At 45.0% G+C, this 27,675-nt stretch overlaps 1 protein-coding gene across 2 annotated transcripts; it reads right to left on the bottom strand.

Moving 5' to 3' along the window:
- Window positions 1–794: 794 nt before the first annotated feature.
- QSOX2 (quiescin sulfhydryl oxidase 2) lies at window positions 795–27,675 on the bottom strand. 2 transcript variants are annotated; one of them, XM_028715255.2, is made up of 12 exons: window positions 27,313–27,675; window positions 20,920–21,020; window positions 19,579–19,627; window positions 18,122–18,230; window positions 16,814–16,904; window positions 15,560–15,705; window positions 13,066–13,200; window positions 11,358–11,487; window positions 7,780–7,902; window positions 6,198–6,348; window positions 2,839–3,027; window positions 795–1,530 (listed from the first exon to the last, which is right to left on the bottom strand). In XM_028715255.2, exons 1-12 carry the CDS (start codon window positions 27,602–27,604, stop codon window positions 1,037–1,039), a joined length of 2,010 nt encoding a protein of 669 aa, XP_028571088.2. In that variant the 5' UTR covers window positions 27,605–27,675; the 3' UTR covers window positions 795–1,036. The 2 variants fall into 2 exon arrangements, with proteins under 2 accessions (XP_028571088.2, XP_028571089.2); XM_028715256.2 differs by having other exon boundaries at window positions 18,122–18,227.

Below are 27,675 nucleotides of genomic sequence, written 5' to 3'. Positions count from 1 at the left end.
GTCTCCTGGTTCTACACAAACCATGAGACAGCACTCTGGGCTTCCCCCTTAAACTCTCCCACTAAACACCCTCACAAACACCCTGTCCATGAGCTCCCAGAAGCTGCAATCAGTTAAGCAGAACTGCTGCTGGCTGCTAACTCCTCTTCCAACTTACTGCCTCCTTCAGCCTGTCTTCTTCTCAGCAGTGGCCACAGCCCCTCAGACCATGTGCTCTAGAAGAGCACACAGCCACACCCACAAATACACAATCAAGCTTCCAAACAGCTCAGACAAGCAACCAGCCTTAATCCAAAAGAAACAAGCTCACACTCTTCAGTCTCCTCCAATCCCCCGCCATACGTCCCTATTTACAAGACTTGGTCACGAACTCCCAGAGGCTGTAATCAGCAAAAGAGAATTATCTTTTAAATAATATAGTTTAGATGTTTTTGGCTTTTCACATTTCATCTGTGTTGTTTTAATTTGTGGATGTCGCCTAGAATCCCAGTCTGGGGAAAACTTGGGATATAAATATAATAATAATTATAATAATAATAATAATAATAACATAATACTATTATTATTTATAGTACTTTCTCAAGCTGCTGCCCCATCATTCCAGAGTGATCCATGTTTCCAACAGGCTGAGCATCCCACCTGGGGCAAGCTGGATTAGCAAGCCTCCCCACAGCAGAGTATTCAGGAAATATTTGCTATAGAAGAGGAGTATCTATGTTTCCTTCAGAAACCTGTTTCAAAAACAAACTCCCTACACTTCAAGAAACCAAGGTGTGCAAGACCAGCAGAAACAATTTAATGTCTGAAACACTTTAATGTCTGTGTGTGATGTGTGTGTTTGGCAGTTACAGGCACATGTTTCAAATCCAGTCCATCCCACAACAGGGAGCTCCAGGAAGAGCAGTAGATGAACACTTGGAAGAAGGGAAAGCCCTTTCCCAGAACAAGAAATACTGCTTTTTGAGAAGAAGAAAAAATCCCTGATCAAAAACCTTAAAGCTGCAGGCCAAGAGAGAAACCGGGGCTTCCTTCTGGCCTAAACGTATGGACGGGGATGCCACATTTTCCGGCGCTTGGACCTCATCCGGAAAAAAAAGTACATGATCATCAGGAAGAAAGAGGATGCAATGTAAAGGACAATGCAGAGGCTCATGTCGACATTGGAGAACCCTATCCCCAGGAAGGAGACAGCTGGCTTCATTTCCTCCTTGGCCAAAGGCTTGTTTTGGTCTTTGGCTAGTAATATGTCCAATACGTGAGAATCAGGATCCAGCTGTCGTTCCAGATTAGGGATCCATTCTTCATTCTTTCTGACGTTTTTCTTATGGGAGTTTTCGTCGCCCTCTTCTTTTGATCCCTCCTCAGTGTAGGTGTAGAGAATGTTGTCGCTGCTGTAGTGGCGCTTCAAAAACTGAAGGACTTGGGCTTCATTCCAGGCATGCAAGCCATTTCTTTTTTCGTGGCAAAGAGGGCAAATGTCTGGTGTCGGCCACTGGAGTTTAGGGAATTTTGGGTCTTCGTTCAAGCCACCTGTCAAGAAGGGGCAGAGAATTAGTTCAGGAGCCCTGCATGAATCACAGAATCATATAATTGTAGAGTTGGAAGGGATCCGAAAGCCATCTATCCCAACCCCCTGCAATGAAGGAATTGCAACTAAAGTATTCATGTCAGATGGACGGATTACAAACCAAAGAATAAAAAAAGTGAATTTGCTTTATGAATCATTTGTCAAACTGCCAATATAATAATACTGTTGATACAAATTTTTGGTGCAATGACGTTTGGAAGGCTGCAGACAGTTCTGGTGGGCTCACTTTAAAAGGGAGATGGACATCAAGGGGATGGAGTGACTCCCTTATGAAGCAAGTGGAGAAATGGGGAGGGCTCTTGTGCTTGGATCCTGCTTGCAGGTTTCCCATTGGGCCAACAGGTTGGCCACTGTGAGGACAAGATGCTGGACTGATCCAGCAGGCTCTTCTTATGTCTTTATGTTGTTGTTTTTAATCAAAGTTCCACTTTTGGAGCTATGGCTTTCACTCTTTAATACTTGGTGTCCACGCAAGTGGGCCCTGCAGTCCAATAGTGCTGCTTGGAGTGCCTCTTGTTCAAGGTTCCAGTCTGCCATTCTGTTTCCCATGACACTTCCTTCCATTCTCAGTTTGGAGGAACAGATTGCCATGGTTTGTTAGACCACAGCTTCCTGTGACAGCTTGAATTGGGAAATTCTGGTTTAAGCATGGTATACAGACCAGGCATAGTTACTTTTGTGGGTCAGTTAGAATTACTGGATGAATAAATATGTTAATATAAGAGCATAGAACATAAGAGCCTGCTGGATCAGGCCAATGCCCATCTGGGACAGCATCCTGTTCTTACAGGAGCTGAACTGTTGCCTGTGGGAAGTCAGCTATCAGGAACCAAGTGCAAAAACCCTCTCCCCTCCCACGGTTTTCAACAACTGGGATTTCAGAGGCATTGCTGCCTCTTACTGTGGACAGTCACTGTGACTGGTGAATTTGTCTAATCCTCTCTTAAAGCTATCCAAGTTGATGGCTGTCATTGCCTCCTTCGGGGGCAAGTTCTGTAGAAGTACTTTCTTTTCTCTCTACTAAGCCTTCCGACACCAGATGCCCATGAGTTCTAGCATCAGGAGAGAGGGAGAAATATTACAAACTCTTATCATGCTGCTTCTTACTTGTCTTTTCTCTAAACTAAAAGACCCAAGCACTGCAACATTTCCTCATGGGGGAGTCACTCCATTCCCTTGATCATTTGGGTTCCCCTTTTCTGAAAGCCCAAGGAGAGACTGGTCATCTTGGCCCAGTTCTGCTTTCACACCTGCCAGACGGGCATTCACAACGTTGTGCTTCTCCCAGAGCCACAGCACGGCCTCATCCAGGGTATTCACATCCTTCAGTGACTCCTCAGCCATCTCTTCAAAGTGCTGAGAGCAGGCTCGGCACCCAAAGAAATCCCGAATGTACTTCCTCAGGACCTGCAGCACCACCTGGGGGTTGCCTTCAAAACCTGCAATGAGAGATGGAAGGCCAGCAAGGCTGAATCAAAACCAAACTCTAAAACAAGCGGTGCCCATCAACATCCCCCATCGCATTTGGGCTGATTCACCTGCAGCTCAATAGAAATGGGACTACAGGGTGATTTGCCATCCATCATGAAGGAGGACTTGGAAATGTGTGGAATGTGTTGGCAATAATCAGACAAAGTCCACAGATTCGAAAAGGAACACAAGATATAGATTACATTAACATTTTCAAATATTTTTAAATAATTGGTTGTGAAATTTGAGAGATGCCTTAAGCTAGACAATTAAGGAAAGAGTTTTGGGTGGGTGGGTGTCACACACATACACACACAAAAATATTTTTTTCATTTTTAAATTATTTTTCTTAGCTTTGCTCTGCTTCTCCAGGACCTCCACTTTCTGCAGGAGTCTATTCCACTGTCAAGTGGCTCCTACCTTAAGAAAGTTACTCCTAATGTTGACTTGGAATATCCTTTCTTTTAATTTCTCCTCATTAGCTTATGCCATAGAAGACAGAATCAGGATTCAAGATGACCATAACTGTTTGAAGAACTGGGTCCAAAGTAACAGAATAAATTTTAATAGGGACAAATGTCAGGTTCTGCACTTAGGTGGGAAGAACCAGCTGCACAAATATCAGATGGGGGACACCCAGCTTGCTAGTAGAACATGTGAAAAAGATCTAGGGGTCCTAGTATGAGCCAACAGTGTGATGCAGCAGCAGCAAAAATAACAAAAAACAAAAAACAAAGCTAAGGCTATTCTAGGCTGAATCGACAGAAATATAGCATCCAGATCAAGGGAAATCATAGTACCACTATTCTGCCTTGGGTCAGACCCCACCTGGAGTCCTGTGTCCAGGCCTGAGTGCCACAATTTAAGAAGGATATTGGAAATCTCAAACATTTGCAACAGAGGGTGACCAAGATGATCAAGGGTCTGGAAAGCCTTCAGAGGAACAGTTGAAGGAGGTGGGTATGTTTAGCCTGGAAAAGAGGAGACTGAGAGGAGATATGATAACCATCTTCAAATATCTAAAAGGCTGTCATATGGACAATGGAGCAAGCTTGATTTCTCCTGCTCTGAAGGGCAGGACTCGAACCAATGGATTCAAGTTACAAGAACTTGACTAAACAAGGAAGAACTTTCCAATAGTAAGAGCTGTTTGACACTGGAACGGACTCCTTTGAGAAATGGTAAACTCTCCTTTGGATGTTTTTAAGCAGAGGTTGGATGGCCATCTGTCAGAGGACCTGTCTGTGATGCTTTGGTGGAGGTTCCTGCATTGCAGGGGGTTGGACTAGATGACCCTCAGCATCCTTTCCAACTCTACGATACTATGATTCTGTGATTCATTTAAATCCATTTGATTGGGTCCTACCCTGTGGAGCATAGAATCATAGAACAAGGAGGAATACAGAATCATAGCAGCAAAGAATTGTATAATTGAAAGGGACTCCCAACTGTCATCCAGTCCCTGGTCTAACACCCTGCAAAGTGGGAATCACAACTAACACATCCCCGACAGGTGGCCAAATTCTGCTTATGGGTGAATATGGGTGAATTATTCAGAGGGGATTGCTTGGATCACCATTTCTCTGCACCACTCTTGAGGGGTTTAAGACAGACGGAAAGACGCCACGAAAAAGGCTCCTTCCTTTGACCAGGCGAGGGATGCATCTTGTGTAAACAGCTGCCGTCACCCGCCCCCGAACTGCTGCGATTCAGGGTAACCCTAATCTTTAAAGTGGGCAAGTCCCATCAAAGCCCACCTGCGGCTGGCAGGATTAGGGGGAGAATCCGGCTTTTTAGTAGATGGGATTTAAAAGCAAGCAATAAGGGGGGGAACACCTCCCAAGACCTAATCCGGCCGCCTGACCCAATTCTTTTGTCGTAAGAAGCGATAAAAAAATGTGGCCTGGTTTCAACGGATGGCAAAGTATGTGGAAGACACACAGAGACATGCAGACCTTCAACTTTCAACCTTCCTCTGGAACGGAAGAGTTGGCAAAGGAAATTCAATAGGGACAAATGTCAGGTTCTGCACTTAGGCAAGAATAACCAGATGCACAAATAAAGCATGGGGAACATCTGGTTTGACAGCAGTACATGTGAGAAAAATTCAGCAGTCCTGTTATGAGCCAAAAGTGTGATGCAGCAGCAAAAAAACTAATGCTATTCTACACTGCATCAATAGTAGAGTCTCAATCAATGAAAGTAATAGTACTATTCTGCCTTGGTCAGACCCCACCTGGAGTCTTGTGTCCACTTAAGGGCACCACAATTTAAGGTGTGGTGAAGCTGGAATGTGTGGAAACAAGGACTTACGAGGAACAGTGAAGGGAGCTGTGGATACTTAGCTTGGAGGACAGGAGACTTAAAGAATATATGATAGCCATCTTCAAATATCTAAAGGATGTCACACAAATATGGAGCAAGCTTCTTTTCTGCTGCTCTGCAGGGGAGGACCCAAACCAGCACATTCAAATGGCAAGAAAGGAGATTCTGACTAGAGGACCTTTCTGACAGTAAAAGCTATTTGACAGTGGAATGGTCTCCCTTGGAAGATGGAGGACTCTTCTTCATTGCGAGTGTTTAAACAGACGTTGGATGGCCATTTTCCATGGATGCTTTCATTAAGATTCCTGTTTAACTAGATGGCCCTTGAGGTCCCTTCCATCTCTACAATTCTACAGTTCTATGATGCTGAATTGCAGCTCTAGCCTGTCATACACTCCTCATCTTTTTATGAAGCAGCCTTTTCTGCGACTGAGCCAAATGTTTTTGCAAACATGCTCATCACACAAAGGCAGCACTTAGGCAGCTCCCTTACTTTGCTCCTGTGCAAACAAGTGATCCAGCTTTCAGTGCATGGTTGCAAGAAGCAGGGAAGCCAGTGCTTTCCCCAGAACCCCAACACTTTCTGTTGCACTTGAGCTGACTGCTTCTAACTGCAGTGAATGACCAAAGGATGCCAGACCCGCTCCCCAACTCCTAAAATCAGTCTTCCTCTAACTGGTGCCTTCCAGAGAGGCTTTGGACTACAGCTCCCATCAGCCCCAGCCAGCAATGATGCTGAGGCTGATGAGAGTGGTAGTGCAAAGCATCCCTGGAGAGTTGCCTTAGACTCTCAGAGGGACCAGCCATCTCCTACCTGTGTTGAGCAGGACCTGTGGCCGGACAGCCGCCTGGACAGTCAGCATATGAAAGAGCTTCCAGAAGGAGCAAGGGTATCCCCGCAGCTCTGCCCGGCTGCCCTGGCACCCGACCCACTGGATGCGGCTGGGCAGGAACAGCCCAGAGATCTAGAAAAAGCCAGCATGTGTTAAACAAAACTACCAGTATCATCATGCCATTATACAAATCTTTGGAAGACAGTATGCAGTTCTGATCACCTCAACTCAAAAATGGGATTACAGATTTGGAAAAAGTTTGGAAAAGGCCAACCAAAATGATAAAGGGCATGGTACATGTTCCCAAGGAGGAAAGGTTGCACTGTTTGGGACTTCTTAATCTAGAGAAAAGGTTTGTTAAGAGGCAACATGAAAGTTTTTCTACCTCTCACAACACTAGAACTCAAGGACATCCAATGAAGCTGAATGCTGGAAGATTCAGAACAGATAAAACAAAGTCCTATTTGACTGTGGAATTCCTTCCCACATGAGGCACTGAGGACCACCAACTTGGATGTTTTTAAAAGAGGATTCAACAAATTCATGGAGGGGAGAGTTATCAACGGCTACTAGCCAGGATGGTTATGCGCTGCCCTCCACAGTCAGAGGCAGCAATTTCAGAATCCCAGTTTCTGGAAACCGCAAGAGGGGAGACTGCTCTTGTGCTCAAATCCTGGTATCCCACAGGAAACTGTTGGGCCACTATGAGAACAGGAACCAGAGCTAGATCGGTCACTGGCCTGATCCAGCAGGCTCTTATTGTGTTCATAAATACCTCGACAAGCTGGGATTATTGTAACTGACTGTCATTTCAGCATCTCTTTGAAAGGCTCAAAACACCACCGCCGATATCAGCAATAGTGACAAGACCTGTAGATAATTCTGCCAGGAGACCATGATGGACATGTACAATCACCAGGGCAAATTGCTTTGAGGTTTTCTTTCCACAAACAGTGAACTACAAATTTTCTAACCAAAATAAATAAAAATATCAGGCACTGGGAGGTGGTTACACCTCTCTATACCAGATTGCTGGAATCGGAAGTGGGGCAACTGTGCTCATGGTCCAGCTTGAGGGCTTTCAAAGTGGTACCTGGATGACCACTCTGAGCACAGGATGCTGGCCTAGAGGGGCCTTTGGTCTGACTGAATGCAATTAACAAGTTAGAGGGTGTGCAGAGGAGGGCAAGGAGGAGGATCAAGAGCTAGAGGAAACCAAGCCTTAAAAAGGAACAGTTGTGGGAGGTGGCTATGTTTAACCTGGAGGGGACAGAGAGTTGAGATCACAGTCAGCTTCAAATGTTTGACAGGCTGTCACGTGGAAAATGGAGCAAGCTTGTTTTCTGCTGCTTCAGAGGGGATGACTACATGACCCTACATGACTCTTCCAACTCTACAATTCTATGATCCAACTGCCAGGCATTATGGGACACACAGCTCACAAGGACTGTTGAAAATGCTCTTTGTGAAGCAAAGTTGTCAGGCAGCAGTGCATTGGATCACACAACTCCATCCCACATTTGCTATAGCAGCCATTTATGCCAAGAGCTAGTTGGGGCTTACCCGCATCTTGTTGTTGAGCAGATCAAGGATGGCATCATACGGGATTTTGTCCAGTGGGAGGCTGAGTAGCCACACTTGCAAGGTCTCCAGCAACTTCATCACAGGCTGCTGTCCAGGAAACAGCTGCATGAAAGATGAGAAAGTTAACCACATCTTAGAGCTTATTCTCACAGACTGACACTGTCCGCCATCTTTGCTCCTTCTATGAAGATTAATCAGAATTGGAAAAAGTGGTGATGATCCATGCGTTGAAAAAGCGGCAAAAAAGCAGTCCTGCTTACTTTCTACACTAGAAGGCAGATGCAAGAGAGGCAAAACAAGAAGCTGTTCCTTCAAGTAATGAATAATAATTTATGGAACTTGGTGCCTCAAGGTGCAGTGATGACCAGTGTCTTTATTTCTAAGAAAAATATTTATCTTATTTATTTCCTAAAATTTATACACCACTTGAGTGCAAAAAATCATCCCATCCTAAAGCAGATAAAGATAAACCAAGAAAATCAATGGTTTAAAACCTACAAAAAGTTAAAATAATAAAACAGATTAAAATCCACACATTCTAAGCATCTTGGTAGGCTTGTCTAAACAAGAATATTTTTAGCAGGTGCTGAAAAAAATACAGTGAAGACGCCTGCTTGATATCAATAGACAGGGAGTGAGTGACAAAGCATAGCTGCTGCCACACTAAATGATTGAGTTCTGACAAAAGCAGAACAGGTATTATGTAACAATGCCAGTTCTGCCAACTGAAGCAGTCAAGCAGCCCCATGTGGGGCAAGATGATCTCAAAGGTAAACTGGTCCCAAGAGGTTAAGGGCTTTGTATACTAATGGAAACCCCTTGACCCGGTAGCAAATGGACAGCCAGTGCAGATCTCTGAGCAGGGGTGTTATATGCTGACAAGTCCTCACTCCTGTTATAGCATCATGCTGCAACGTTCTGCACTGACTGCAGCCTCTGGGACTGCAGCACAAGGGAAGCCCCACATTGCAGCAATCAATCTAAGAAACCCAATACAGTAAGGCTAAAAATAGGTTAAAACTATAAAATCAGAATACAGCTAAAAAGTCTGCTAGAATAAATAAGTCTTCACTAAGTGCCAAAAGTTCAACAGGAAGAGGAGGTGCTGCCTGACCTCAGGATTTCCGCAAAACCTGGTGCACAATCATGGATGCAGCAGGGGTTCCTGGTGGGTCAAGGAAAAGTGGAGCAACCCACTTGTTTACCACTCAGGGGTTTCTGGATCAGCTTGATCCAAAATTAATGAGACTGAATCTTTTTGAGGATACTAATGTACATATATTGTAAGAAGAATTTATCTTGGCAGCTTGAATAGTCACTGCTACTCAATGGGAAACAGCCCTGAATCTTACATTGGACACTTGGTACCACTAGCTATAGAACAGAGCAATAATAGAGAAAATAACGCATAATTGGAGATTTCAATAAGAAGTAGAACCTCCGGACACTTAAAAAATGACTTGGCTTTCCTTTATGACATATATGTCATAAAGGAAGGCCAAATCATTTTTAAAGTGTCTGGAGGTTCTACTTCTCACTGAAATCAAGTGTGTGTGTGTGTGTGTGTGTGTGTGTGTGTGTTCAAGACAACTCTTGCCATAAGCCTGGCAAATCTGGAATTGGACTTGATTATTAGATAATGATCTTCCAGCACTGCAGGTTGTTAGACTAGATGAACCCTGGGATCCTTTCCAATTATATTATTCTTTACTGGAACTTTGCTACTTTAACCCCTGTGCAACTGAACTCATTCAATGAGCCTGTTTTATGGCTTTGCTTTCCATCTTCTCATTTTCATCTGTTGCTATAATTGTTCTCTATTTTATATACATTATAAAATGAAACTTTACAGCAACAACAAAGAGAAAGAGAGAAGGCAAAGAATCAGTTTGATCCTCCTCCCTGTATGTGAAATAAGGAGAGACAGCTTTCAGGCAGCAAAATTCACACCAGATTCCCCACACAAATCTCAAAGAGCACTCAGAAGGCTTCTCAGAGGGAGCAGAAAGGAGCTCAGGTCTTAGGAAGCAGAGTTGCTGCAAGCAGCATTAGCAGCCAAGGAGCTAATCCTGCAATAATCAAAATCCGAAGCCTGAACACTGAGCAAAGATCCCAGCGACTTAGCGATGCTCTGAGTGCTATTCTTTAGAAAAAGCAAGTACAGTATAAGACACCCAGTAATCTGGCATCAGCCCAGCTGTTTTCACACTGAGATATTTAGGCTCAACAAAATGGAGTTAAAATCTTAGGGATAGGGGAGGATAAAGCCCAGGTCACATCAACAGAATGCAGGCTGCAATTCCCACTGCTCTATTGGGAGAGAAAGACATGTAGTCTTGATTTCAGAAAATGAATGTCTGGATTTTTCATAGAATCACAGAACTGTAGAGTTGGAAGGGACCCCAAGGATCATGTAGTCCAACCCCCTGCAATGCAGGAATCACAACTAAAGCATCCCTAACAAATGGCCATTCAACCTCTGCTTAAAAACCTCCAAGGAAGGAGAGACCACCACCTCCTGAGGGAGTTCAAACCATTGTCAAACAGCTCTCACTATCAGAAAGTTCTTCCTAATATTGATTGAAATCTCCTTTCTTGCAATTTGAATCTGTTGGTTCAGGTCCTAACCTCCAGAGCAGGAGAAATAAAGCTTGATGTCATGGACTGGTTGGACACAGAAGAATGGTAGGAAGAACCACTGGAGCCTGGGGGGGGGGGTGATGGTTGGAAAACCATGAGTGGTCAGAGGGAGACTAAGAAGAGAAGGTGTCAGAAGCTGAAGAGGTGACAGGCTTAGTGAGCAGGGAGAGTCTGTGGCAGACAGAAGTCCAGAGACAGAGGCAGAAGCTGGAACAGGAGGGTGGTAGGAGAGAGGCTAAGAGGCACAGAGGAGTCAGGCTGCTGAAGAGTCATGGGTGTCTCCCCCTTCTGCTGTGACAAACTCCCTACCCGCCAGTCTCTCGGAACCAGAAGAGGCAAGAACCAGGAGTAGCAAAGACAGGCACGCAGGCACAGTCATCTATTGCTTTGAAAAAATTCTGGAGAGGAGACATAGGTGGCTGTGGGGAGGCAGGGGCCTTAAGTCTCAGCAACTAATTCATGGGGCAAGACCTAGAGGTATAAGTTCCTGTGCACATTAGGCCTGACATTTTGCCAAGTCTGTGCAGATCCTCTTCTTGCTAATAAAGAGTTAACTACAACATGCACAGTGTGATTTACTGCTGGCTCGCTCCTGCCAGTTGCTCCATCTTCCACGTGACAGCCCTATAGATATTTGAAGATGGCTCTCATATCATATCCTGTAATCTGCTTTATAAAGAAGCCATTTTCCACAACTTTTTTGATTTGCTGCTTTTGCAAGGCAGCAACAAGCAGCCTTGGTTTTAATTTGACCTTTGCGATGAGCTGCAGGGTTGGTGGCTATTAATTCTTCCCCTCCACATAAACACATCAAAGTTTACTTTATTGGATGTTTACTTCGGCCGATGCAGAGTCCTCCATGGGGCCAGATTTATGGTGCTCTTACCAAATGCAATAAAAAAACCAGAAACGTTTACCTTGGCAAACAGTGTAACAACATCCTTGAAAGTCTTCAGCTTGGCTCCTTCCAGAGTCTTATGAGTGGCGAGCTCGATCCTGAGCAAGTAATGCAATCCGGACTCAAGGTCAGCCATGTACAACTTGGATCTGGAAAACAGGCAACACACATGGTGAATGGGAATTTTAAAAGGGGAAGATGAGTTGGTTTGCCAGGAAGAAAGCAAAAGCACCAGAGAACTGACATTACCAACATGTCAAAAAGAGGGTTTATCCTTAGCAGTCTGTGCTCTGAGGTTACTGTATTTTCCCACAAGTAACCAATATGTGCTAAGATTCATTCCTTGCCTCAGAAGTGGGAGTCTTCCCCTCTGGAGCAGCAGAAATTGTCTTCCATGTGACAGCACATTAGGTATTTGAAGAGGGCAATTCAGATCTCTTCTCAGTCACCTCTCCTATATGGTAAACATACCCAGCTCCCTAAACAATTGCACATAAGGCTTGGTTTCCAGACCCTTGATCATCTTGGTCACCCTCCTCTGCATGCAGTCCAGCTTGTCAATATCCTTTTTAAATTCTGGCACCCAGAACAGGACACAGTACTCCAGGTGTGGTATGACCAAGGCACAATACAGAGGTGCTATTACTTCCCTTGCTCTGAATGCTATTCTACAGTTGATGCAGCCTAGAATTGTATTAGCTTTTTTTGCTGCTGCATCACACTGTTGGCCCATGTTAAACTTGTGGTCTACAGCATTCTTGGATGGTTTGTGTATACCTGCTTGCTTCAGAGGGCTGATCTCAATGGACAGAAGATTTGCCAGGGCATAAACTGCTTCTTTCGCCACAAGCCTCCTGTTGGGTTACTCAGCTGCTAGGAGACGCCCACATTCCTCAAGGCTGGACAAGGTCCAGACAGCTATTAGGGGTTTTTTAGTGGCTTTTGAAATGTCAGAGTTTCAAAACTTTTGCTGGAGGTCATCCAAGCAAAAGCAAGTATCATGGAAATGCTTTCACAATAACCTGGCTCTTAGGCAGAGTTCTGAAATGGTGATGTGCCCTCATCTGCTGCGGGTGCATGAGCAAGGGGGCTACCACCTGCAAGACCTTTCCACTTCATTTCAGTATCAGGCATGCAGAATCACTCTCCCTCTCTCTCTCTCACACACACACATGCCTGGGGAGTTCTGCACACCCCAGGCCCTTTTGTATGCTGCATGTCAGGGCAAATACTGACACTACCTCCTCCCTTGCAATAAACAAAGCATGTAAGCAGCAAGTCTTCATCCCCCCCCCCCAAAAAAAAAAGTTGGATTATACAAAACTTTGGTATGACCACATTTGCAACACTGTAGATAGTTTTGATGGCCTCAAAAAGGTTATTGTAAAACTGGAAAAGTTTCAGAAAAGGGCAGCCAAAATTATCAAGCGGATGGATTGACTCTCCTATGAGGAAAAGTTGCAGTGTTTGGGACTTTTTAGTTTAGAGAAAAGGCAAGTAAAAGGTGACATGATAGTTTTAAAAATTATGCCTGACATGGTGGATAGAGAAAGGTTTTACACCCTCTATCATAACAACAGAACTCATGGACATCCAACTAAAGAATATTTGACAGATGTCCATATCTCAGGCCTTTTCATTTCAGGGGGTCTACTCTGAGCAGAGGTGAGCTGTACTCAGCCCTTAGCTGTTTGCCATGAAAGGGGGAGCCCAGCAGCACCACTTACTTGTCAAAGTCTTTCCATTCTTTGATGTCCTGGTTTTCTTCTTGGTTTTGCCTGATGGGTGTTGGTGGAGGTTTTCTTCCGACGCCAGGGAGTGACTTTAAATAGGAAGAAAAGAAAGACCGAAGCGGCTTCAAACTGTGTATGGAAGGACAGTGCAAAAGTTAAGAACAGCTGAAGCTCAACAGGCAGAGAGGAACAACAGTGTATCGACAGAAGACAGAAGCTTCATTGGGCTCAACAGAAATTCTCCTCTGAAGGTTACAGGGGAAAATATTGCCTCTGAGAAAATATATCACTACACAAATTAAGGCATGATGCATATTTTATTACTATCATTATCATTTTTTTTAATTTCTATACCACTCTCTACCTGAAGGTCACAGGGCAGTTTACAGTACAAAAACACAAAAGTACATAACATAGTTACAAACAAACTATTGTCCACCAAGCCCACACACAGTTTAAAAGGCCAGGGAGAGTAAAAATGCTTTTGCCTGGCAGCTAAAGATGTGTAATGAAGGCACCAGGTGAGCCTCCCTGGGAACAGCATCCCACAAACAGGGAGCCACCACGGGAAAGGCCCATTATCATGTTGCCAACCTCAGGAACTCTTGTGAAGTGAAGAAGGGCTTCAGATGGTGATTGCAGGGTCTTGGTTGGTTCATATGAGGAGAGGCGGCACTTGAGGTATTATGGTCCTGAGCCATTTAAGTCTTTATAGGTCAAAACCAGCACTTTCAATTGGGCCTGGAAACCAATTAGCAGCCAGTGCAGTCAGGTCAAGATTGGTGTTACATGCTCAAACTGCCTTGTCCTAGTGAGCAACCAGGCTAGCAAATTCTGCACTAGCTGAAGTTTCAAACCATCTTCAGAGGCAGCCCCACATAAAACATGTTGCAGTAATCTAACCTAGAGGCTTCCAGAGCATAGACAACAGAACTTAGGCTATTCCTGTGCAGATGGGGGTGCAGTTGGGCTACCAGCCAAAGCTGATAAGTCACTCTGCACCACCAACGTCGCCTGAGCTTCAAGCAACAACAATGGATCCAGAAGCACCCACAAGGTGTTTACCCATTCCTTCAGAGGGAGTATAACTCCATCAAGAGCAGGACATCCCCATCCATCCACTCTAGTAAGCTATCCACTAACAGTGCCTCAGTCTTATTGGGATTGAGCTTCAGTTTGTTAGCTCTCCTACAGCATATTACCGAAGCAAGATAACAGACCAGCACTTCCACTGCCACCCCTGCAGATGTAATGGAGAGTAGAGCTGTGTGTCATCAGCATATTGCAGACAACATACTCCAAAACTCCAGATAACCTCACTCAGCTGTTTTGGGTAGATATTAAACAGCATGAGGGAAAAGATCAAACCCTGAGGAACCTTGAATTGAAGGCTGCACGTCCAAAGAGAACTCCCCATGCATCACCTTGTAGAAACGACCATCAAAGTAGGACCAGAACCACTGCAAAGAGAAGCCACCCATCCCTAACTCAGACAGTCACTCTAGAAGGATCCCATGATCAATGGTATCAAAGAGGTCAAGGAAAATTAACAGGGAAACATTTCCCCTGTCTCTCTCCTGACAGAGATCATCATATAGGGTGACCAAAGTAGTTTCTGTGCCATTTTATTAAGGTAGCTGTTTCTAGATCCCACTTCCCCTCTCCACAATAATCACTGGCAAAAGGTTTATTAGCTGTTCACAAGGCAGGGGGTTGTTTTCAAGAATTTGCACATTTGCAACAGGAAATGTTTACTAATCTCCATACTCTTCTTACATTCAGTAAACTGTAGAGTTGAAAGTGACCCCAAGGGTCATCAAGCCCAGCCCCCTGCAATGCAGGAAGCACAGCTAAAGCACCACTGACAGATGGCCACCCGACCTCTGCTTAAAAGGAAGGAGAGTCCACTAGCTTCCGAGGGAATCCGTTCCACAGTCAAACAGCTCTTACCCTCCTAAAGTTCTTTCTAACGCTTAGTTTTAATCTCCTTTCTTGTCATTTGAATCCATTGGTTTGGGTTTTCCCCTCTGAAGTAGCAGAAAACAAGCTTGCTTTGTCTTACATGTAACAGCTCTTTAAATATTTGAAGATGGCTATCCTTTCTCCTCTTCTTCAAGCTAAATATACCCAGCTTCCTCAACTGTTCCTCATTATGCTTGGTTTCCAGGCCCTTGATCATCAACTGGACATGGTACTCCAGGTGTGGTCTGACCTAGGCAGAGGAGAGCAGTACTATCACTTTGCTTGATCTGGACACAATACTTCTGCCAATACTAGAATAGCATTAGCTTTTTTTGCTGCTGAATCACACTGTTGACTCGTGTAGTGTGAACTTTGCGGTCTACTAAGACCCCTAGATCCTTTTCACATGGACTGCTGGCAACCCATCTTATATTAGTGCATCAGGTTATTCCTGCCCAAGTGCAGAACCTCACATTTGTCCCTTTTGAAATTCACCACATCACAACTCACCCCCACTCACACTTACATGTTGATTAATCCATGGGATCCATTGGGATAGATCAGGTAAGATGAAGGGACAGAGGTAATGCTGAGCTTCTTGAGAAAAGCCGTGTTGGAATCCAGCACTCGTTTTACCACAATGTTTTCATACTGACTCATGTCCAATATCACCTGGGTGTGGGTAGAAACACACACAGGTTATATGCATGCTGCTGCAAGTTGACCTTTCTCCCTGCAAAGAAAGCCAGAGCTTACCCAAAAGATGTAGACATGCTATAGTTCACTCGCCAGAGAGAGACCAGGACGAAGAACCCACACAGTGGGTTTGGACTACATGACCCTGGGGTCTCTTCCAACTCTACAATACTATGATTTTATGCAAAACCATTAGCTGGGATTCCTGCATTGCAGAGGGTTGGACTAGATGACCCTGGGTTCCCTTCCAACTCTACAATTCTAGGATTCTATGTTTACTCTCAAGTATATCCCACTCTGCTCAACAGGATTTATCTGCAATGATGCACAGGATTATAGCCTTGAGCGGCTAACCTAACCCCCCATAGGCAAAGGGTGACCTCAATTCCTTGGCCAGTTCTTGGAACAAAATGTCTTAATATAGGGACATAAACCCAAACACAAATCCCAGCTTCTTTCCACTTCCTACTGCCTCAAAACCTTTTATCGTCACGTTTTCTAATGCGATTCTGCATTAATGAGGACCAGAAATGGAAGGTTAAGTCTCAGGTCCCAGTAATAAGGCCAGATATAATGTCATAAACACCCAGCTTGCAGAAAGGGCTCCAGTCCAAAGACACACAAACACTCGTAGCCAGTGACCTTCCTTGCAGTCAATAAGCTTTCCTTAACTCACTGAGGCATTTCAAACACCACAAAAGCTTTTTCCAACATTGGGCACACACAACAGCATGCCTGCCTGCTGCACCCCTTAATGAATTAAGTAATGCATACTCAAACCATGGAACTCCCTCCCACAGGAGTTGAGGCAGTAATGGCCACCAACTTGGATAGCTTTAAAAGAGGATTAGACAAATTCACGGAGGAGAGGGCTATTAATGGCTACCAGCCACAATGGCTGTGCTTTACCTCCACAGTTGGAGGCAGTAATGCTTCTGAATACCAGTTGCTGGAAACCACAGGGAACGTGCTCTTGTGCTTGTGTTCCACACACTGGTTTCCCACAGGCAGCTTGTTGGTCATTGTGAGGACAGGATGCTGGCCTAGATCAACCACTGGCCCGATTAGGTAAAGATTACATTACCTCTCGCCCAACATATGAGTCTGCGCTTTCAAAGATGACAGCAGTGTAATGCTGAAAGCCTTTATTGAAGAGAGAAAGCATTTCTTCTGGCCTTAAAAAAAAAGAGACAACAGTCATTTGACAGGGAATTTAACTGTTTCACAAGTGCAGGATCATCTTTCTTGTAATTACCAGTATGCTTTAACAGATCATTCTCTCTCGTTTTCTCTTTCTTGACACACACACATACACACAGGTTTATTTCTTTTCTATGTTTTCCATTTTGTCTGGAGGCCTCCTTCAGTCAGTCAGGGAAAGAGGTGAGATTAAACAGAATCCTAGAATTGCAGAGTTGATAGGGACCCAAAGGTCATTTAGTCCAACCCTCTACAATGCAGGAATAAATTAAGTTAATAATAAGTAACAATAATTTCTCCTTCACTCTGCCCCACTGCCAAGTCCACAGGAGTCCAAATCAATTGTGGAGTGATACAACCATGTACTGCATGTAGCAGTGTTATTAATCAACAGTAGAAAGGATTCTGGGAGCTTTGATATGAACAGTTAGCAAACAGTTTGGCAAATTTGTTTGCTTCCCAGGAGTAAAAGAAAGTCTCCTGTTTTTGCCTGGCACCTAAAGATATGTGATGATTGTGCCAGGCGAGAGCATTCCACGAAATGGAAGACTCCACTGAAAAGGCCCTGTTCTCCTCCTGTCCCCCCCCCCCGGAGGGGGGACACAAAAATGGGCCTCAGGTGATGATTGCAGGGTCTGGGTCAGTTCGTTCAGAGAGGCTGTCCTTGAGGTCCTGGGATCCTGAGTCACATAAGACTTTATGGAGGAGGCAGCTACTGATGGCTACTAGCCACAAGGTCAATGCTCTGCCTCTGCAGTTTGAGGCAGCAATGCTTCTGAATACTAGTTGCTGGCAACCACAGGAGGGGAGAGGGCTCTTATGCTCAAATCCTGCTTGCTGGCTTCCTACAAGCAGCTGCTTAGCCACTGTGATAACAGGATGCTGAACCAGATGGGCCACTGGCCTGATCCAGCAGGCTCTTCTTATGTTTGTAGGTGAAAACCAGCACTTTGAATCAGGCCCAGAAACTAATTGGCAGCCAGTGTAGCCAAGCCAGAATTGGTGTTATATGCTCAGTCCATCTTGCCCCAGTGAGCAACCTTGCTGTTAAATTCTGTCTCAGCTGAAGTTTTAAAACTATATTCAGAGACAGTCCCACCTACTACACATTGCAATAGTCTAATCTCGAGGTTACCAGAGTGTAGGCTGTCCTTGTCAATACAACTTATTATACTGAATGCAAAATACTCACATGATTGGCTCCAAAGGGGGACAAGCAGGAGGTTTTGTTTCCCGGGAGTGATTCTGCAGGAAGTCGATCATGGTCTGACGAACTGTCTGAACTTCCCGATCAGAGCCTGCTAAGGAGAGAGAACAACAATGAATCATAGATTTCTAAAGCTGGAAATGTTCCCAAGGGTCATCTAGTCCAACCCCCTGCAATGCAACAACAAGACACCTCCATGCAGATTCCTAACATACTTTGTTCCTCCCCCTGATGACAAGCAGAATGGATCCATTTACAACTTTCCTCTGATCTGGTACAGGAGGCACACAGAATTAAGGCACTTAGGTGCCTTAATCACTCAATGCCACCTGGTGTCTCTGAGCAGAAGATCTGGAGGTGGCTACATCTGCCCAAGAAGACCCTGTCAAGAGTCCAACACAAGAAACCCTATTTCAACATTAACCTATGACAGTGGTTTTCAACTGGTGGCCTCTGTTCCTCTTTCCTTCCCTCCCTCCTCTAATGCCCTCTCGTGTCTCTGCCTCCCAAAGGCTTGCACGGCTGTTTATTGCAGCAGCCCTGGCTACAACCTCAGCTGCCAAATGGTGCCTTTGGGGCTGGTCAGGAGGTGATGGTTGCCAGGAGCTAAGGCGGCCTCGGAGTGAGCAAGCAAGTGGGCAAGGGAGCCCAGTCAGTCCACCAGCAGGACTCCCAAGGAGAGGGGAGAGGCTGAGGGAACACTCCACAAGGAAGGGTGTTCAAGAAAGGGTAAGAGGCTGCCAGCTCTGCAGGCAACGGGTGACATAACTCGGCTCCTGAGCCCCACAGGGTTGCCACAGAAAGAATGTAGCTGGTCAAGGGAGACAAGGACTCAAAAAGGTTGAAAACCTCTGACCTTTGAGATCACATTAACCTATGAGATCACCTTACTCCACATGTGCCCACTCGACCATTTTGATCAGTGGAACTGGTGCTACTACTATAGGTGCCACATAATAACCATTCTGCATTTGTAAGGTCTTGATCATATAGTGTGGCAGCACCTGCACTTTGGAACTTCCTGCTTATTGATATCAAGAAGGTGCCTTTACTGTACAGTTTTCAACACCTGCTCAAAACATTCTCATTTAGACAAAGCTGTCCAGATGTTCAAAAAGTTGATGTGGATTTTAATCTGTTTCGGTATTCTAACTTCTGTATGTTTTAAAGTATTGTACATTTTTATTGATTTTCTTGTTTTATCTTTTTATAAACCAATCTGGGGTTTTTTTTTCCAATCAAGTGGTAAATAAATTTAATGAAATCATAATAACCATCTTTTACTTATCAGGCTTTGATGATTACTGCTTGAGCATGTGTTTTAAATGTTATGGGCTTAAACTAAGTTTTCTCTTAAGCCAACTTGAATATTCTTTAGTCTTTTGATACAGGAGTCCTCAGTGCTACTGCTTTGAGCACATTTTCTAGAGAACTGGTCTTACCATGGTGGTTTTCTCCTGTTGTGAAGTCTTTGGCAAAAGCCCTGAAATACTGGAAGAGAAAAGAGAGGAGGGTTTTATTAGAATAGCCACCATCACTGCTCATAATAAACAGAAGAACGTAAGAAGATCCTGCTAGATCAGGCCAATGGCTCATTTAGTCCACCATCCTGTGGCTGAACAGTTGCTTGTGGGAAGCCTGCACAAGAGCACTCTCCCCACTCCTATGTTTTCCAGCAATTGGTATTCAAAGTATGGTTACCAGATTTTTTTCAAGGAATCTGGGGACACTCTTTTTTCATGCTTTATTTTAGGAAAAGGATGCCCAGAGTTCTTGACCTTTTTTTAGTGGGGGGAACCCCAAAGTTGTCGATCGCACACCTCGACACAAGGCAGGCAGAGAAGCCCATCTACAACACACAAACTCCAAAAAAAGAGGGGGGGAGAGAGAGATTGAGTAAAGGCGCTCACTGGTCTTGGGAAAACACGCATTAAAACACACACAAAAGGCACCGGCTTCCCATAACCGGGAGACCGCTGGAGGGCGAGTGCAGTCTCTATGGAGATTTAACTGGCGTGGTAGTGTCTCGTTACCAGAGGTGGACAAACAGCGGACTCACACACAACCCTCCTCACAAAAGAGAGGCTGCTGGTGCTGGAGGAGGCGCAGAGGGAGGGAGAGAGGGAGGGAGGGAGGGAGGGAGGGAGGGAGGGAGGTAGGTTGGCTGGAACATTCACGTGGCCGAGACCTCAGGTGCTGCTCGCTGCCATGGCATCCGCCATGTTGCCTCGCCAGAAGTCCCCAGGCATAAATACGGGGACATTCCGGGGACAGATTTTGTCCTGGGACAGATTGGTGAATCCGGGGACTGTCCCTGGGAACCAGGGACGTCTGGTAACCCTAATTTCAGAGGCAAAACCCAAACGCTGCAAACTTTCATCATAGGAAAATCACTCCATCCCCTGGATAATTTGATTGCAATCATGTCAAGCACCTCTAGAGCAGCTCAGCTCATTAGACACCAAGTCTTAAAAAAAAACAAAAAACAACCTTGCAAATCCTCTTGCAAATCTCCCCCTCCCTCATGGCTTGCCCAGCCCTTTTCCCTGGTTGGGCAACTTCTGAGAACAGGATGGAGGACTAGATGGGTTAATGGCCTTGATCCAGCAAGGCTCTCCTTATGTTCACCTGGGGAGCCCTAATGACTGGCTTAAGGATCAAACTGTTACCACAGCTTGTAGATTCAAAAGGTGGGGGTGAAAACTCACAAACATCCCAGTCTGTTTAACTGAGTGGAATAAGCAGAAATGTTTCTAGGCATGTGTGTTCCTGGAGTCACTTACCCTAAAAGTGGGATAGTACTGAACCCCATAGTCTTTGCAGGTCTCGTAGTTCACCTCATCCCCGCAGTCCAGCACCCCAATTCTGATGGCAGGTTCCCACTCTGAAAGGAAACAGGCAAAGACTTATCCCTGCATTTCCAGGAAGCAACCACACTCCACACTCCATTTCCCCTAAAGACCCTTGAACGAAACGCATAACCACTTGGGACCAGTTTACCTTTGGGTTGGAATATATGATCCTAGGGTTCTCTTCCAACTTTACAATTCTAAAATGAGCCAATGTGACAGTAACATTTTATGGCGCTCCAAGCAATCGGCTTAATCTCTCCCACTGGAGAAGGCAAAGGCTACAAGACTCATTGAGTCAAAATCCCCTCAAATTCTCAAGTTGCATACATCAGACATGGCACAGTTAATACCCTCCTCTGTCAGTGCAGCAAATGGCAAGTCACAAATGGTGGGGTGAAGAAAAAAAGCTGCTGGAGGTGCTCCTGGGTTTCTAGGTGAACCAGAAGCAAAGCTCAAACAGACTTAATATTGTCCCAGCAGACAAGTTGTGACATGATAATCTGCACAGGAGGAATTAGATGGTCTCGGGAAGAATGGGCAGAGGTGTCCACCACTCTAAACTCTGCCAATTCCAGCAGCCATAAAATCCAGATTTCTCTAACTGGTGTAAAATCTGGCAATGAGAACCTAATTGGTCTGGTTTTATTATCCCTTTGCCATCAACAATGATCCTGCAAGGTAGGTCAAGCTGAGAGTTCCTGACCAGAAATCACCTAGCAAAGCTTCATGGCTTGAGCAGAGAACTGAACCCAGGTCTAACTTGTGAAAACCCCAACCACTGTATCACCACCTGGTGAGGGGTGAAATCTGGCCAAATATCAGAGGTGTGCGAATCAATGAAAAATGACAAAGCATTGTAGCCAATTACAGATTTTACTTTGAGGTCCAAGGGCCTCTGGTTGTATGCATGCATTTGAGCCCACCCTAACAAGAACCTGAACTTCTCGTTTTTGAGGATACAATGTTGCCAATAGTAGCTCGAACAGTAATTGCAACTCAATGGAAAACAGCTCCAAATCTTACACTGGACAGTTGATACAACTCACCCTGGAATAGAGCTATAATGGAGAAAATGATGCATAATTTTATATCAATAAGGATTAGAACCTCCAGATACTTTTCATGATTTGGCCTTGTTTTATGACATATTATAGTGGAAGCATAATTTTCAAGGCAACCCTTGTCCCAAGCTTGGCAAATCTAGAATTAGATCATGTTGATATTCCTGCAGTTCAGGGGATTGGATTAGATGACCAATGGGATCCCTTCCAATTCTATTATTCTTTATTGGTACTTTATTACTTTAACCCATATGCAACTGTACTTATTCTAAATGCCTATTTTCTAGTTGTTTGTTTTTCATCCTTTAATTTCCCCCTGCTATAATTGTTCTGTCTTATATACATTATAAACTGAAATTTTAAAGAACTTTACACTAAAAAAGAACCTGAATTTTTCTTTGTTAGCTTAAACACCATAAAAATCCAAGGATCTTCTAGGGAACTTGCCCTTTCGAGTTTGGTGAAAATGTGTGTTCCTAACATTATGAGCCAAGCATTCTGTTCTTGCTACATAATGAGATGGGTAGGTTTTCACAGAGTGGGGAAAGGGTAAACTGTAAAACTTTTTTCCATATGGTGTTGGGATGGGCCTAATCCTCCCTACCAGACACAATAATACCTTTTTGAGCCTGAGGACTGCATCTCCTCACTGCAGCCCCTTCAAGGGTCACCCATAAACCAAAGAGAGGGAGCTGCCACCCACAAAGTCACTTTGACAAAGACAAACACAAAACACACACACACACAAACACACACACACAAACTGCAAGTCTTTGGGTGCTTGGGGTTTATAGAAGTTTTTCTTAGAGAAAACAAGATTTTTTTAAAAAGGAAAAGGAAAACACCCATTTATAAAATTAAACATGGCCTGGAGAAAGTGGGTTGAGAAAAGTTTTTCTCCCTCTCTCATACCACTAGAAATGTGTTGGCATCCAGTGAAGCTGAATATTGGAAGAGAACAGAAAAAAGAAAGTTCTTCTTAGTTAAATTGTGCAGGGAGGCAGTGCAGGTGGCAGTGATGGAAACCAACCTAGATGGCTTGAGAAGAGAGGACTTCTGATGTGATGGCTATGCTATGGCTACACTGCCCCTATGGAGGCTTCTGAATAGCAGATGCTAGAATCCACAGGAGGGGTGAGGACTTGTGTGTTCAAATCCTGCTTGCTGGTTTCCCACAGGCAACAGTTCAGCCACTAGGAGAAGAGGATGCTGGACTAGATGGGCCATTGGCATGATCCAGCAGACTCTTCTTATGTTATGTTTCAGAAAAGGGACAAGTGAAAATATGGAAGCTTCATCAGCCCAGGGGAAGGACTCTCCTTCATTATAGGTTTTTAAGCAGAAGCTGGATGGTCATCTATCAGAGATGCTTGTGATTTCTGCATTGCACGGGGTTGGGCTAGATTATCCTTTGGGGTCTCTTCCAACTCTAAAATTCTATGAGTCTATGAAACTTGCTGAAGAAATGCCTCCTTCCATTGACTTTTATTTTCCTTTGGAAAAGCTGCCACACTGACAGCTGAGCAGACACCAGGCTAGCTACCAACATCCCAGAGCAGATGGGGGAGCGTTCAGGCAGCCACACAATAGCCACCAAGCCACATTTGTCCCAGGAAACACAAGCACAGAAAGTTTGGCTTGGGGTGATCTGCCTCATTCATGATTCAGCACTGCACTCCCCTTCCCCACCTGTCTCCTCAGGCCTCAAGCAGAAAATGAGCCAGGGGCATCACAAAACCAATGCAAATGGCTCGCCTCCCAACAATGCCAGCCCATCTCCAAACAAATACTTGGTTAAGTGCAGCAGCTGGGAGATGGGTTGCTCAGCCTTCAACAAAGGGAGGGGGGTGGAAGAAGGCAGCCATGCTTCAGTTCACCCTCCCAGCCTTTTCACAGGCTCATAGTTATGTTGCAGGCTAGAGAGTTAGATCACAGAAGAGTTGGACAGAACCCCAAGGATCATCCAGCCTACCTCCTACAATGCAGGAATCACAACGATAGCATCTCTGACAGACTGGCATCTAACTTCTGTTAGTCAGCACAAGCTATGTTACAACAGCAAACATATCAACAAAAATCAAGCAAACCTAAATGCTAAAGTTGGGAGATGGATTAACGTGATACATTTGTCATGGAGCAATGTAGACAGCCAGCTGTTTGCTTAAGGCAGAATCCCAGGCATGTGTACTCTGAAGTAAGCTCCACAGAGTTGAAAATCCATATAAACTAACCCTAACTGGCACATAGTTATCTATAAAACTTGCTCCCAAAGGAGGCACTGACCACCAGCTTGAATGGCTTTAAAAGAGGACTGGGGAAATTCATGGAGCAGAGGGACAGCAATGGCTACTAGCCATGATGGCTATGCTCTGCCTCCACAGTTGGCAGCAGTAATGCTTCTGAATATCAGTTGCTGGAAGTCACAAGAAGAGAGTGTGCTTTTGTGCGCAAATCTTGTTTGCTGCCTTCCCACAAGAAATTAATTGCTTGGCCACTGTGATTCTGGACTGGTGAAATCCAGCAGGCTGTTCCTATACTCTTATGTTCTAATAAAAATCAAGCAAACCTAAGATGGCTTAACATGATTTATTTGTCACAGAGCAAAAACAATGCTATGTCACATATCCAATCAATTGTTTGCTTATGGCACAATCCTAGGACACCTACTCAGAAGCAAGCTGCGCAGAGTTTAGAGACCATATATGCAAAAATGAGGCAGGTGAACTACAAACAAGCTTTAACAATGTGAATCTGAAATTCAATTGACCCCCAAACCTCAATTGCCTCTCAGCCAGTAGTGTCTCGGAGGGGAGTGTCAAAGCAGGGGCCCCATCACCAAGAAGGACCTCCCACATATGAGCATACCACAATCCTGAGTTGGAATAGCCAAAACAAAAGGTGTATATGGGAATAGGTCTCACAGGTATCCAGGCCTCAAATTGCATATATAGCTTTGTAAACCAATACTGTACAAGTAACCTGAAGTGTGCTCAGTAACACATTGACAGCCTGTGTCAGCCTTTCAGAATTGGCACCGTGTGTTCATGGCAGGTCACCTTGACAGCAAGCCACAGCTTCTGAGTCAGCTTCAGGTAAACTACATAAAAGGACAGCTCCAGGTAAAGTACATAATAGTAATCTGATCTCAAAGCTAGCAGCATACCTGGCAAGGCTCTCTCAATCCAAGGACAGTGATAGCCAGCAAACTATATTTTGAGAAAATTTTAAATTCCTTGACAACTACCCTTGGAGATATGTCAGTTCTGTCACCATGATGTGCACACAGAGAATATGATATACTTTCATGCTGCAAAGACCAAGTTCTGAACTCTTGAGGTTACCAACAACAAAAACTTGAAAGCACAAAAACAATGATCTCTACAGCTACAGCAGGCACTGCAACTTTCCAACAGCTTGACCTCACTCTTCCATTGTCTCACAAGACAGACAAATACCAGCAACTTCAAGATTTAACTATCTGGAACCCCTATTGTTTACTGGAGCAGCTCTTTTGGTCAACCCAGTAAAGAATTTATTATTATTATTATTTTTCCAGCATCTGCACACAGCCACCCTGGAGAACATTTAAACTGGGAAGAAACACAAAATCACTTTGGAATGGCCTTCAGTTTTACACCCTTATTGCCTACCTGGCATGCAGAAAGTCATGGGCTCTTCTTGTGTTCTCATGTTTTAAACTAGATGTGGGCTGTATACACACTGTACATATAAACCACATGTAAACCCCCAAAGGATTCTGGGAACCACAGTTTATCCCTCCCAGAGCTACAATCCCCAGTGCTTTTAATAAACTACAATTCTCAGAATTCTTTTGCCATATGCTTTAAATGTCTGATGTTTCTTGGTTCAGACAGCTTTCTCAGCAGACAGTTTTGCCTTCTGCATAATGACATCCTATGCAGAATTTAGAGAGCTGCAACCTCTGTGGTTACTAGCCATGATGGCTATGCTCTACCTCCACTGTCAGCAAGGCTTCTGAATACGAGTTGTTGGGAACTGCAGGAGAAGAGTGTGTTCTTGTGCTCAATTCCTGCTTGTGAGTTTCCCACTGGAGCATCTTGTTGGCCACTGTGAAGACAGCATGCTTTTCTTATGACAGAAGTCTGCTGAGCTGGTTTGGGCAGGGTATGTAATCAGTTAAGCTTTTAAAAGTGGTAATCAGAACATCCTCAGCTGGGAAGCCCCAGGGGAAGGTGGATAACTTCACTGCTTTCTTTCTCACACCCTCAACCAGGAGCTGGAGGAGAATTTCTCATGGTAGAGCCATCAGGAAGCTGAGAAATGAGAAGGGCTGGGGGATAAAGAATGGCTCCTCACCAGGTCTCATATAGGACAAGAGAAGACTACAATTGTTGAAGCTATGCACTGTCCTCCTCCAGTTCGCTGGCAATGTCTTCTCAATTTGGACAGAGGCCATCATCACTGGCATCATCTCAGTCCTAGAAATGGATCTAAGATTCGCAAACTATGGTGGCCTCTCTGTCAGCCATTTAGAACCTGCAGCAATAAACCCTGGTCTGTTACATCCTCCAATTAATATGCCAAATGCATTCAGTTGTAGCCCTGGAGAAACAAGAACTCTGCAAAGAAAGCTGCCTTGAATCCCTTCAGACTATAAACAGCTGCACACTGCTCTGTTATCTAGATATCTAGATATATCTAGATCTGTATATCTATATATACATACATTTGGTAAGTAGCAATAAGCAAAATAAAAGACCGGTTTGTTGTCAGCTGTAGCAGTCTGACCAGCCTTCCACAACCTGCGGGCCCCTCCAAGATGTTCTGGACTCTACCAAGCACCAACTTGGGGAAGGACTGGGGGAGGAAGCGCCAGGTTTGAATCCCACCCCTATGCACTCTTCTCACTTTGGCCTACCTCATAGGGCTGCTGTGAGGATAAAAAGGCTCAAACACTTCCCTCCCAAACATCCTTCTCCTCCACCACCAACAATGATGCTCACTAGAGTGGCCCCTGCACCAGCCACTCTCCTCCACCACCACCCACAGCATAACCTGCTTCTCTAAGGGTCCAGTGGGAGCCAATGGTCGCGTTCTGGTTAAGAGTGCCAAAATAGGATCTGTGCTACACCAGGGTTCAAATGCACACCCCTCCCCCTACTCAGCCATAAAGCTAATGGGGAGAAGATAAATGCATAATAAATAAGGCAGAGAGAGTAATGGGGAAGGGGAGGGGCGCGCCCCAATCTATTAGGGGCCCCCGTCCTCTTAGCTCGCTCACCGCGGACGTCCCCGGCCAGAGCCTTCCAAGTGGGCGCGAACGCGACGCAGTGCCCGCAGGCCGAGGAGTAGAACTGCACGAGCCAGGCCGAGGGCGAACCCCGCAGAACCTTCCGCACTGTCGCGGCCTCTAGCACCCACACCGGGTCCGTGCCCGCCTGGTACAGCCGCGCCCTGACGGGAACCGCAGCAATCATCATCGACGCCGCCAAGAGCACACGCCATAGCGGCAACACCTCTTGCCACCACCCCAATCGCCGGCGTCCGTAGCCGCCGCCGCCACCAGCCTCCATGACCGGGTGAGCCTGGCTGCTAGGCCGCCCTTAGCAACGGACAGCCTGCCTTGGAAACAGGTCTGGTGAGG

The sequence above is a fragment of the Podarcis muralis genome, chromosome Z, assembly GCF_964188315.1.
Source record: "Podarcis muralis chromosome Z, rPodMur119.hap1.1, whole genome shotgun sequence".
NCBI lineage: Eukaryota > Metazoa > Chordata > Lepidosauria > Squamata > Lacertidae > Podarcis > Podarcis muralis.
This window is presented reverse-complemented; position numbering and strand designations above follow the sequence as displayed.